This window comes from Ursus maritimus, unplaced genomic scaffold (assembly GCF_017311325.1).
Source record: "Ursus maritimus isolate PB19 unplaced genomic scaffold, ASM1731132v1 scaffold_3, whole genome shotgun sequence".
Classification (NCBI taxonomy): Eukaryota; Metazoa; Chordata; class Mammalia; order Carnivora; family Ursidae; genus Ursus; species Ursus maritimus.
The window spans coordinates 16,012,305-16,024,808 of record NW_024425563.1 but is presented as its reverse complement, the minus strand read 5'-3'; the positions used below and the strand labels follow the sequence as shown (position 1 = coordinate 16,024,808).

The following is a 12,504-nucleotide window of genomic DNA, read 5'->3' as shown; positions in this document are numbered from 1 at the left end:
ATGCGAGCCAACCACCTCTCACCAATTTATCTCAAAATTGGTTCTTAAAGATTGTTTTTTACTGTGTTCACAGGTTTTGAAGACCCTATTTGTCTTGTACTTCCTTCTTTGGAATGATACTCTCTCCTAGAGGACCTGTGTATAATGGGACTATCTATACCTTCTTTATAAAGTTATAATGTTTCTAAATGGAGTTACAATGTAAAGGTAACCAGTTCCACTAATACTAGAAATCAAATTCATCCTATTTGTTCATTCCATCTTACTCTCCCTGAAGTAGAAGGGAGGGTGATGGATCTTAGAAACAAAAGTTAAAACAAGGAGACAACTCAGGATACTGCGAGGGGTTAGGTCATTTGGAGTTTGGAGGGGAGAGTCACCTTGAGCAGGGGCAGCCCTGGTGCCGTGGAGGAAGAAGGAGGTCGTAAAGCATTGCAGTTACATTCCTTCCTGTTTCCTGTATTTCCTATTTTTAAAGTCAGTCTTCTCAGGATTTTGTCTCTTACCTTTTACTAAAGAATCAGTATTTTAACATTTTAGTCTAGGTTAATCATTTGTTTTATTCTCCTCGTCAGTGATTTCTGTCGTTATTATTCCTGCCTCTTGTTCCTTTGTTTTCTACTCTGGGATTCTTTTCCCAGTTTGTCAAACTGAATGTTTCATTTGCCTGAGTCATTTTTCCTTTGATAAGTGAATTTAGAGTCATAAATTATCCTGTGAGACTTTAGTGGTTTCTGCAGACTCTGATAAAGAGTATTTTCAGTTCTAAGAATTTAAAATTTCCCTTTTGATCTTTTTATATAGGAGGTTATTTAATACCGCGAACATGATGTTAAACTTGGACTTTGCCTATCTCCAAGCTGACTGGGGCTTTAAAGCTGAAAGCAGCAGATGCTAGTTGTACCTAAAATGTTACAATAATTCTTCACGCCTTTTTTTTTTTTGGCATACTTATTTTTCATATTCCTGCTGGGACTATCAAGCCAAGTTGAAACTGCACATGCACCCTGCAACACAGGACCCATGCCACAGGGTATTCACTGCATTTTTGAAATAATAAAATATTAGAAACCACTATCAAAATGGAGAAATAAGTTACAGAGTATTAATGATGCAATATTCTATACCAATTAGAGTTAATTAAAAACTACATGTATCAATATGAATACATTTTAAAAATACGACCAGTGAATGAAATGGCAATTCTGAAAAGTGTAGGCATTGTTCAACACAGGTAATGAAAAGTAGAAAGATAATACAAACAAAAAAGTCCATAAAGCAATACATATTTGTATGTTACTGTATGTTGTTTATGGACTGAAAGAAAGACCTAATGCAGATAGTAACATAAAACAACATACGATTTCAGGGTGTTTGGCCCATGAGTACCCTTCATATAATTTTTTTACAGTTTTTATTTAAATTCCAGTTAGTTACCATACATGTAATATTAGCTTCAGGTGTACGATATAGGGATTCAACACTTCCATACAACACCTGGTGCTCATCACAGGTGCCCTCCTTAATCCCCATCACCTGTTTCACCCATCCCTCCACCCACCTCCCTTCTGGTAACCATCAGTTTGTTCTCTATACTTAGGAGTCTGTTTCTTGATTTGCCTCTTTAAAAAAATATATTTAAATTCGATTTACTTAACATATATTGTATTATTAGTTTCAGGGGTAGAATTCAGTGATTCATCAGTTCCATATGACACCCAGGGCTCAGTACATCACGTGCCCTCCTTAATGCCCATCACCCAGTTACCCCATCCCCCACCCTCCTCCCTCCAGCAACCCTCAGTTTGTTCCCTATAGTTAAGAGTTTCTTATGATTTGCCTCCCTCTCTGTTTTCCTCTTATTTTATTTTTCCTTCCCTTCCCCTATGTTCTTCTGTTTAGTTTCTTAAATTCCACATATGAGTGAAATCACATGGTGTGTGTCCTCCTCTGACTCATTCCGCTTAGCATAATACCCTCTAGTTCCATCCACATCACTGTAAATGGCAAGATTTCATTTTTCTGATGGTTGAGTAATATTCCATTGTATATACACACCACATCTTTATCCATTCATCTATCTATAGACATCTGGGCTCTTTCCATGTTTTGACTATTGTGGACATGGCTGCTATAAACATTAGGGTTTGCCTGTGCTCCTTTGAATCACTACATTTGCATCCTTTGGATAAATACTAAGTAGGGCAATTGCTGGGTCACAGGGTAGCTCTACTTTAAACTTTTTCAGGAAATTCTATACTGTTTGCGTCTCTCCCCCCTTTGTTCACATGTGGAATCATAAGAAACAAAACACTTGACCTTTCAAATAATTTTTGTACTTATTTAGATTGGGGCAAATTAAATATATATTTAATAATTTATTAAATCAAAGTCTACCTTTTTAAAAATTTCAATCTCTTTTTAAAGATTCCCCAGACACTTTAAAAATACTAAAAGAAATAGAAGCCAAAGTAAACCTTTCTTGGGCCACGGGGCTGTGGGCACCATGCCTTTGTACCAGCCCTTCCGGAAGGTAGTGCAGTATGGTCAGAAAAAGCATGAAGTCAGAAGTCAAGCCAACCTGACTCAAACCACAATTCCCACTCTTGCTATCTTGTGTGATCCACGATGAATATTTTAAACTCTGTAAGTTTACTCATCTGTCAAGCAACAGCAAGATTTAAAAGTTGTTAAAAGAATTAAAGATAATTTAGCGATGGCACAAAGCAAGTAGGAGACAATCTGTCAATATTAGCTCTTACTAGCACGGTATATAATATCTATGTATTACATAACTGAATTATTCTATAACTGTAATTGTACCTCTTTGCATCAGAGATGATCTCTGAGGGAAATAAAGAGCTGTTCTTTCTAAGGAATTAATGGACACAGTAATAATAATAAAAAAATTAAGGAATTAATAGATAACTTGAGGTAGGGTACAGTACTTACTTATTTTTAGTGATTGAAAACACTTATTTTTAGTGATTGAAACACTTTATTTTAGTGATTGAAAACAACTGTTTTATTATGCTCCTGTATTCTGTGAGTCAGGGATTCAGACAGAACCTGGGGGGTCGGAGGGATGACTTGTCTCTGTTCCACAATGTCCAGAGTTTCAGCTAGACAGACTCAAAGGCCAGGGGGGATTTTTTGAGTGTTACTTTGTTTTCAAGGTGATTTGGACAGAAAAAAATTTTAAAAAGTTAACTGACCTAGTGCACATAAGAGCTAAGGTAATAAAAGTGACCAGGACAACTGACAGCTGCCAAGTGAAGATCAATAAAAAAGTTAGAGAAATCTCTGAAAGGATAATATAACCCAAATGAAGAATAAGAGTTGATTTTTATACAGAGTTTTAAGAACCTGGCTCTTATATAAAGTTGTATGTTTATTTGTGATTTGGGAAGAATATTTACTACCTTACAAACAATCACTTCACATATCATGATATGTATTGTAATATACTCCATATGAGAAAATCAGGACACAGGAAACCAGAGTGAGATCACTCTCTATTTTTTGGAAATAGCTTGTCTGTAAGAACAACTACAATACTCATCTGGTTTGTCCAGGCGTAATTTCTATTTCTCTGTCTAAACTCTAATTTTCAAATAAATCTGCCCATAGCTAGAGGACCACATTTTTAGCCATCAATGGGTGGCTGACTCATTGTGGTTCACAAGCATCAATTCCATTTAAAAAAGAAATGGACAAACACCCTGAATTGTAAGTGATCGAAATCTAACTTGGTTTGATTAAAAAGGAAAATCCACAGTATTTCACGTTTTCCTTTCTACTCTTCATACAACAAAATAAGACGTAGTACAGAGGAGCAATTAAAATGAAGTCACTTTTTGCCCCTGGGATATCTGAGCGGACCCTTCCCACCAACCAAGTATTTAGCTCCAGATTTCTCACTTTTCCCCCCTTCATCATACCAAAATTACTGTGGTCTTCCTTTAGAAACAATGCCTCTTTGGTTAACCCTAGACTTTTAAGACTCTTCATCTTTTTATCTTGTAAAAATTGTAAGACTGCACAGTAACAAGGCCATTGTCCCCATTCAGTTAGGACCTTGGATAGGCTTGAACACCAGCTTCATATTATGAATTGCAACAAACTTGTGTAACCTCTGAGATGGGGTGAAAGAATGTATCCATGACCACTGACTGCACCTAGAATCTGCTACCTCAAGGAGGTATCACAGGGAGAAAAGAGTCCCCAGAGGGAAAAGTGCTAACACTGTTGCAAAACTCCAGCATTCATCCTCCTTTCTGACCATGATCAGACCTCAGCAGAACACACACCTACTAGTCCGATCTAGGAACAAATGCATCATTTACCCAAAGACACTGGGTGACTGAGAGCAGCTCCAGACTTCAGCCAACAAAACCAGGTAACTACACCGCACGGAGGCTCAGGACTGGAGACACACGAAACAGAATTGCACTGTCAAGTGGAAATGTTCCCACAAATGAAAAAGCTCTATGTCACTTCCAAACTCTTCACAATCTCTCTCACGCATGTCTTCGTGGTGCGGCAAACACAGGGACATCCAGTAAACACTGGATTCCAGTAAAGCAGACACTGGTGAAGTTCAAAGTACTTATAGATACCCACGCGCGGTCTCAGTGCGGCTGGGAAGCAACAGAAAAGGAAAGTGAAGCTCCATGAGGAGCTTGGGGCCGGGAAAAGTGAGCTGAGTGAGTAAGATGGGGAACCACAGGGTGGGACGGGAGACAGTGGGAGCCCCACTGAATAGACACCCCCGGCCCCTGGTGAGGTACCCGGCTCTTCTCTCCCGCCGATCACAGGGGCGCACAGGGAAGGAACAGAGAGCGCTCTTACTGTAGCACACGGGAGTGGCTGAGATCTCTCAAATCCGAGTCCTCATAATGCGGAGTTATCATCGTTCCCAGCCCGCTGTCGCTCAGCATGCGTTTCCGTAGGGCCGGATTCCACCAGTCGGACATTCTGGGGGGAAAGCAAGGCACCAGGCGTTAAGGTGGTCAAAGCCAGCATGCGACTGACTCTGCTCGGTCTCAAGAGGGTTCCTGTCTAAGTGCCAGATGGGAAACTAAATTTTGGGGGGTATTTACTAGTGACTTCTTCACATTTATTATTTAATTTTCTCAAGTATCATGAACTATTTGTGTGCTTCTGCCTTCTACAGATGAGAAAACTGCCCTTGAAGGTTAAGTAATTTTAGGGGCACCGGGGTGGTTCAATCGGTTAAGCATCTGCCTTCAGCTCAGGTCATGATCTCAGGGTCTGGGAATAATCTCAGGGTTCTGGGATCGAGCCCCATGTTGGGCTCCCTGCTCAGCGGCAAGTCTGCTTCTCCTTCTCCCTCTCCTTCTGTGCCCTCTCTCTCTCTCAAATAAACAAATAAGTTATAAAAAAAGACTAAATAATTTTATATGTGATACAAATAAGAATGGGACCTGATGTAGAAATGGAAATTAGGAAATAACAAAGCCCATCCTTTTTCACTGCTTTCCTGTCCTTGTTCATTTCCAGAGGGGGCAACTGATCTGAATTAAGAAAGGGACTGACTGAAGTTCCAGTGCACTTTCAGGCTACTTTGGGCCACTTTGTTTTTGGAGCTAGGGCTAATAGAGGATTAACCCGGGACAAAGCCATTTCTTTTGGCCATTATTTGATACAGAGAGAGGGCAAAGAGCAGAGTGACTGTGGCAGAATGGGTTTACTCTTTACCAGATCGAAGACTGCAGCCAAGATCAGGTTGGGCAAGAGGACAGAGAGACTCTAATGCCCACTGCCCCTGCAGGACGGCCCAACATCTCCGGATTTATAGGACATGGACTGTGAAGATGGGCTTCTCCACCACCTTCCAGGATGCCCAGGGATACATATCTGATATCACTAGCTCTGGCTTCCTAAATGCCGCTATATACCTGCCCTATCCCGCCACTTCTGTCTTCTCTTGACTTGATACATATCATTGATACCAGCTGGCCTTGGCAGAGTGAGAAATATTCAGAAATGGCAGCAATGGTCAAATAAATTAGAGCAGAGGAGTAAACAGGCATAAGGGTTACCTCAAGTGAACATGTCTACATATATATATGTATATGTGTGAGTGGGTGGGTGAATGTGTATGTGTGTGTACACAATTCGCAAATGCTCTTTGAGGGCATGTGTGTGTGCCTTCCAGGGAAATACTTATTTTTTTTATAAAGATTTTTTATTTATTTATTTGACAGAGATAGAGACAGCCAGCGAGAGAGGGAACACAAGCAGGGGGAGTGGGAGAGGAAGAAGCAGGCTCATAGCAGAGGAGCCTGATGTGGGGCCCGATCCCATAACGCCCTGAGCCGAAGGCAGGCGCTTAACCGCTGTGCCACCCAGGCGCCCCGGGAAATACTTATTTTAACCCTTTAGCCTCCATATACCAGGAAGACATCAAACTTCATCAGACTTTACAAGGGCAGAGATTTTCGTTTTTTTATTTTTGCACTGTTGTTTCCTAAAAGTGCTTATACTAGCAGCTGGCACATAAAAAGTCCTCTAAATAAATATTTTGGAATCGCTGAAATAACCTAGAAATATTAATAATATTTTGGTGGTTAAATGTAGTGATTAAATGCATGGGCTTTAGCGTAAAACCTGGGACCAATTCTCAATTTTGCCTTTCATCTTCTGTGCAATACTGGCAAAGTTAAAGAACCTTCTGGACCTCAATTTTGGTATCTGTGGATTTAGGATAATAACAGTACCAGGTGGGCAGGGGCATTGTGACATGACAGAGCTGATGATGGTCGTTTTAATAACATCATATTTAATGAGTGTCTACCAAGTGTCAAGAACTCTCCTAAATACTTCATATGTATCAATTCATTTAATTTTCAAACAATTCTCTGAGTAGTTTCATTTCCATTTTACGGATCAGGAAATAAGCACAGAGCACTTCTGATGATTAGGTCTCTCTGAAGTGGTGGTGGGGATATAAGAAAGGACAGTATGTGGCTCATAATAACTGCTTGATACGTCATAGTTATTATTATGCAATCTATGTCTCGGGTGCCTGGATATAGCAAAAAAAAAAAAAAAAAAAGAAGGAGGAAGTGGTGGAGGATAAAAGAGTCAAACCACCTGTGCCCATTTTCCTTTGGATAATACAAGCATTATAGACATATATGCACCAATGCAAATACTAGTACTTTATAATTGGGTAAGAAGTATGGATGTGATGGGTGAAGAAGGCTCAGACATGGTACAAGTCTTGGTGGGAAAGAGTAATTCTATGCAGCTATTCAAAAGACAGACATAGAATGGAACCAGTTATGCTACATGCTAATGAAACACAGCAAGAAAACCTGTATTTCAAGGTAGTTTGATGTCATTAGAAATGTCAAGTGCAAAGCCACATCAGACATGGATGTCGCGCTATGGTCTGCCTCGCTACCACGTCACCAAGGAAGGGCGTACTCACCCTGAGGCTTGCTCCACCACCAGGCCTGCTGTGACAACACCATATCTGGGTCCAGAATAAAAATCTCATCTTGGGAAATCTCCATCACAAAGTGCAAATGTTCCTAAGGAAGGAAAGGAAGTCTGTCAGAGGGCTGACAGGATGCTCAAATCTATCATCTGTGAGGTAGGTAACAAGACAAAGCATCCTTGGTCTTGAGGGATAATGAAAGTCTATGACATATCAAAAGACCACAGTGTATTTTCAGAGGCCAACCAGTGGGCATCCATTCCTGAAGCCACATTGTAGCAAGAGGCTGGTGAGGGGAAGTGGTTTGGGATTCCTACTTGACCAGGGTCTTGTCAGGTATAACCAGAGATGGGCCTGCCCCTTCTTCCCAAATACTGTCAAAGCAGCAGCACCACACCTGTGGTTTGGCCCAGCATGAGTTGTGCAGTAAGCTGGACGGGGACCCCTGGATCAGCCAAGGCTAAGTGGCGTGATTAACAACTGCTTTTATCACTGGATTCCATGCTGTATTATTATTTCTTCTCCTTCTTCTTTTTCTTTCTTGCAGGAGAATTTGGACAGTGGAAACACTTATTATTGGGCCTAAGCAATTTTTTTCTCATTATGGAACTCCGGGAAGTGATGAGTTGCAGCTGAGTAGCATAAATACACACCTGAGGTATCAAACTTGCTAACCCAAATACACTTAAAAAGCCATACAATGGAGCTCGGAAGTAGTAACAGTAGCAGTGTGTGAGACAATTTAGAGTGCAGGCTGGTGATAACATCCACAAGCCTAGCTATTTTCCGTACTCATTTGCAAGGTCAGATCTTGAGTCCATAAATCACAAAACACGTGAAGACAAATTTTTAAAAAGCATACCTTTGGCTATGAGTATCATTCTGGAATTTGTAAATGTTTTAGGGTTTACATTAGAAAAATGTATAAGATGAACTACCAATAAAGTCTGTCGATTTGGGGATTTTTCAATTTCACAAATAGGCTCAAGAAAGCTTACCTGAGATCTGTCTATTCGGTAAAAGCGATCAGCAGAAGTTGCTAGGGGAAAAAAAAATATGTACGTGGCATTCAGAGTTCTGTGATCTAGCACCCAATTTACAACCTTCCTTTCTATTATGCCACTCAAAATCTTTACATTCCAGTCCTGTCGGAAGGCTGGCCAGTTCCTAAATTTAGAAAACCTCAGAACTTCCATGTCTGTGGAACCTATGCCCCTGCTTAGAAAGCCCTTCCCCATCACATCTCCCTAACTGAATCTTATTTGTCTCTTAAGGACCAACTTAAATGCTGCCTCTTCTGAGAAACATTCCTCTGTCCCATCCTCCCAACTCCACACAGAATTCACAGCTCCTACCTTTATGCATAGTCACATTTTCTTTATACTTCTTGTAGAAACTATCTTCATAAATAGCTAGGAGACAGAGATATCTGCCTCTTTAAAGGTCTGTGTTTCAGTTACTCTTGTATGTCTCCAGACATTAGCACAGGACCTTAAACAGACTTGGGACTCAGTATGTATTTATTAAGTAAATAAAGTTGGGGAGGGGAACCCCGTAGGTAGCCAGACATCTCAAGGAGGTGATTCTCATTTTGGGGGGGAAAAAAAAAGCTTGAAGATGCAGAGCCAGGGACCACATCTGGTTTTGAAGGATTCATTTCACTTCAAGACTGAGTCCCTAAGCCATGTCTAAAGGAAGCCAAAACAGTAAAATAATTATTTAAGCATTCCTAAGAGAGACTGGGCTGCATCTGTGGTTTTGGGGGAAAAAAATTGGAAACTTCGGGTTTGTAGACACTATTCTGATTATTCTTAATACTCAAAAGAATTATGTTCCTCCACACTAAATCTATCTAACAGAGTCCAAATATTATAGATTTTCTACAAAGTACATAGTCCTAGAGGGAATAACTCAAAATGCAAATAATCATTCAAAAATCATAAATATTTAATGAGTAGCTTCTCTCCAAAGGAAATGAGCTGAGAAACAAGACAATCACAGTCCCTGCCCCCCCTAAAAGCAACAGGGAATAAAATCTATCTGAGAAGGACTTATTCTACTTTAGTTCTTTTTAACCATAAGCGTGATCACCTTTTAAAGGTTTTTATATCTATGGAATACAACTAACTTCACACTTGTAATTTTATCTACGAATGTATATAGAACAGACTGTATATAGAACAATTCATATACATTTCTAAAATTTTCTCAAATATTAGTTGTTTCCCGTGAATTCAGGAAAAAACACATGACTCTGCTCCTCATTATGAGGGAATAAAGCAGCCAGAGGAAAGCAGTGTAAATTATCTTCAGAGGTAGGTGACGAGCTAATAATGAAAACCTAGGTCATGATTCACGTGGGCTAGATCTGTTATAAATACAAGTGTTCACCTTCATAGTACTGTTCACACATTCACACATCCTGTCGCACTCTCGTCCACATTTATATCCTCTCAGACACAACCCCAGATCAACCAAAGAAATGTTTACAGTGAAAACCACGTGTCCACACAGACAAGAGAGACACCGGGTAGTCGACACACCAGGCAGTAGATAAGGAGATGTATTGTTATGTGATAGAAAAACTGGGTTAGACAGCATCTAGGGAGTGAGGGATGCTTGCCATGGAAAATGAACCCACCAACCAATCAGAAAATAGCTGAAATATTACGCATTCAATAGGTCATGGTCAGCAGAGCAGATGTGAATGCAACTGAAAATTTCTACATTTTTGTAAAAATGTATACTTGTACTGAAATGATGGCTAATGGAAATATACGAAAGTTCCACAATAAGCAAAAGACAGAGAAATTAGTGCCCGTCTCCTGTGTATTGTGTCCATCTACTGGCCTGAATTTCAGATAAGCCCTAAACATGTTTCAGGAAAAGGTAGGGGGCACAGAAAGGGCAATGTCAGCTTGGGCAATTTGATGCTGAGAAGTTCAGCCCAAGTTAACCAACTTTCTCTGGGAAAAACGACTTCAGGAAAGTGTTGCAACATCAGCGAGTGCACATAGTTCGATGTGCAAATACCAGTCACACAGCCGCATGAAGGGTTTCTGAATAATCCCTTGGAAAACCAGGGTCCACTCCACTCCATCCATCAGTGCCCTGTCCTGCTGCTTCCGCAATCCCCACCACTCCATGAAATAGAGAAACACTCACCATCTAGAAAGCACCACCGTGGGGAGAGTCTCTGAGCTGAGAGCGCCCTGGGAAAGGAGGTTTCATGGTCCTGGAAAGAGACACATACATGCTTCTGACTCCATGTGGATGACCTGAGGAATTTGACCTCAGTGTACCCTATCGATTACTTCTAAGGGTGAGCATCCTTTCCTAAACCAGCACTGGTAAGAGGCCAAATCATATTTTTACCAGAAAGAGAGGCTGTGCTTTGAAATAAACTACTTCACATAGAACCTTCTAAAACAACTCCCACATAAAATTCCCAGGAAGTTTTCAACTATTAAGTGTTCATAAATGATATCACTGGGCACATTTACCTCATTGAGGGACTTCCTTTGCTTTTGTGAAGCTGAGGAACTAGGGGCAGATGGCTGTCATTTACACTTTGGTTCCCCACATAGGTAGAAGGCACTAGCACAAAAGGGAGGAGTTGAGCCTCATCTACTGGCCGGAATGGACTTGCAGCATCTAAGAAATATCCACATGCAGTGTCAAATCCCGTTAACTAGAGTAGCGTCTGTTATAAAGGGCAATTTGTCTGCAGGAAAGCAAAGAAAATCAACATCATACGTGGAGGTCATCATTACCTCAACCTTATCCACCGAACCTGACTGCAGAGCAGCGGGCGAGGCAGAAGAACGTTCTGCTAGGCTGGCAGATGACAAAGTCGTCTGTCCAACACGGACTCAGCCAGAGATGTGCTCATCCACCGTAGCGTTCTCTAGCCTTCTAGCTTCTAAGATGCCTGATCCTCCCTCCCTCTCATGTGTGATCTCATGGCCATCTGCTAGCCTCCATCGTCTCTCCTCTAGCCTAAAAAGGTTTCTTTCCTGTTCAAAGCTAACCACTTCATCTAGTCTCCAGATTAGCCTCTCCTTTCCTTTCAAACCTTATTTCTGTACTCTTCCTGAAATCCTCTCCCTTACCCAGAAATTCATGAATTGTTCTGCTTTCAACGGTTCCCCCTCTCCTAAACAAATTCCTCTCGGGCTGATCTTGTTACATTTTTCTGAAAATTAATCTCTCCTTCCTTTCCCTGCCAAACTCCTGAAGCATGCCTTTAGTATCTCCTGCCTCTAACTACCCCTTAACCAACTTGGCCCGACTTCCAGAAAGCTGGCTTCTGATGTATCATTCTTCAAAAGCTGTCCTTCCAAGAGATGGCCAGGACTAGCATCCTTCCTGATTTGATATTACTACCATTCCCGAGCTTTCCAGAAGTGTCTGAAGCTTTTATTTCTTACAAGGCATTAAGGCCACATCACAGGAGAACAGATCAGGGAACTGGCAGATTGAAAGCAGAGGGATTATCTCTTTGTAATTCCAAACTTCTGAAAACTAAAAATCTCCCCTCAGAGAAACTCTGTCCATGATCATTTAAAAATAAAAAGCACATTCTAGTTTACAACACATGACTTGGAGCATTCTAGCCCTGGCTTATAATGAAATTGAAATCGTTGACGGAAATAGGACAAATGAGGAGGGAGTCTAGGTCTCTGTGGGGAAGGCAGTGGGAGTTTGACCCATATTAGGAATTTGAGATGTCCGAATACAGGGAGCGTCCCTGGAGTGATCCGGGAGCGGATGATCTGTGTGTGTGTGTACAGGAGGGGAAAGAAGGAAATAGGACTAACACAGGACAAACAATAAGAGAACTAATCAGAGGTTGCATTGACTTCTTTGGGGTTTTGATCAACACACCCTGAAGCTTCACTTGCTCCTCAGACAAAGCCTATGTTTAGATCACTGGTTCTCAAAACGTGAACTGTGGGACAGCAGTATCAGCTGGGAACTTGGTAGACACACAGATTCCCAGGCGCCACCCCAAGCTTATAGAAACCCTGGGAGTG

At 41.0% G+C, this 12,504-nt stretch overlaps 1 protein-coding gene across 1 annotated transcript in view; it reads right to left on the bottom strand.

The window, feature by feature from the left end:
• DGKI (diacylglycerol kinase iota) overlaps positions 1–12,504 on the bottom strand; it is a 414,447-nt gene that overhangs the window by 67,694 nt on the left and 334,249 nt on the right. Inside the window, 5 exon segments of the mRNA XM_040643960.1 lie at positions 4,852–4,977; positions 7,460–7,487; positions 7,490–7,562; positions 8,467–8,507; positions 10,634–10,703. Of these exon segments, the coding sequence (XP_040499894.1) occupies positions 4,852–4,977; positions 7,460–7,487; positions 7,490–7,562; positions 8,467–8,507; positions 10,634–10,703 (338 nt within the window).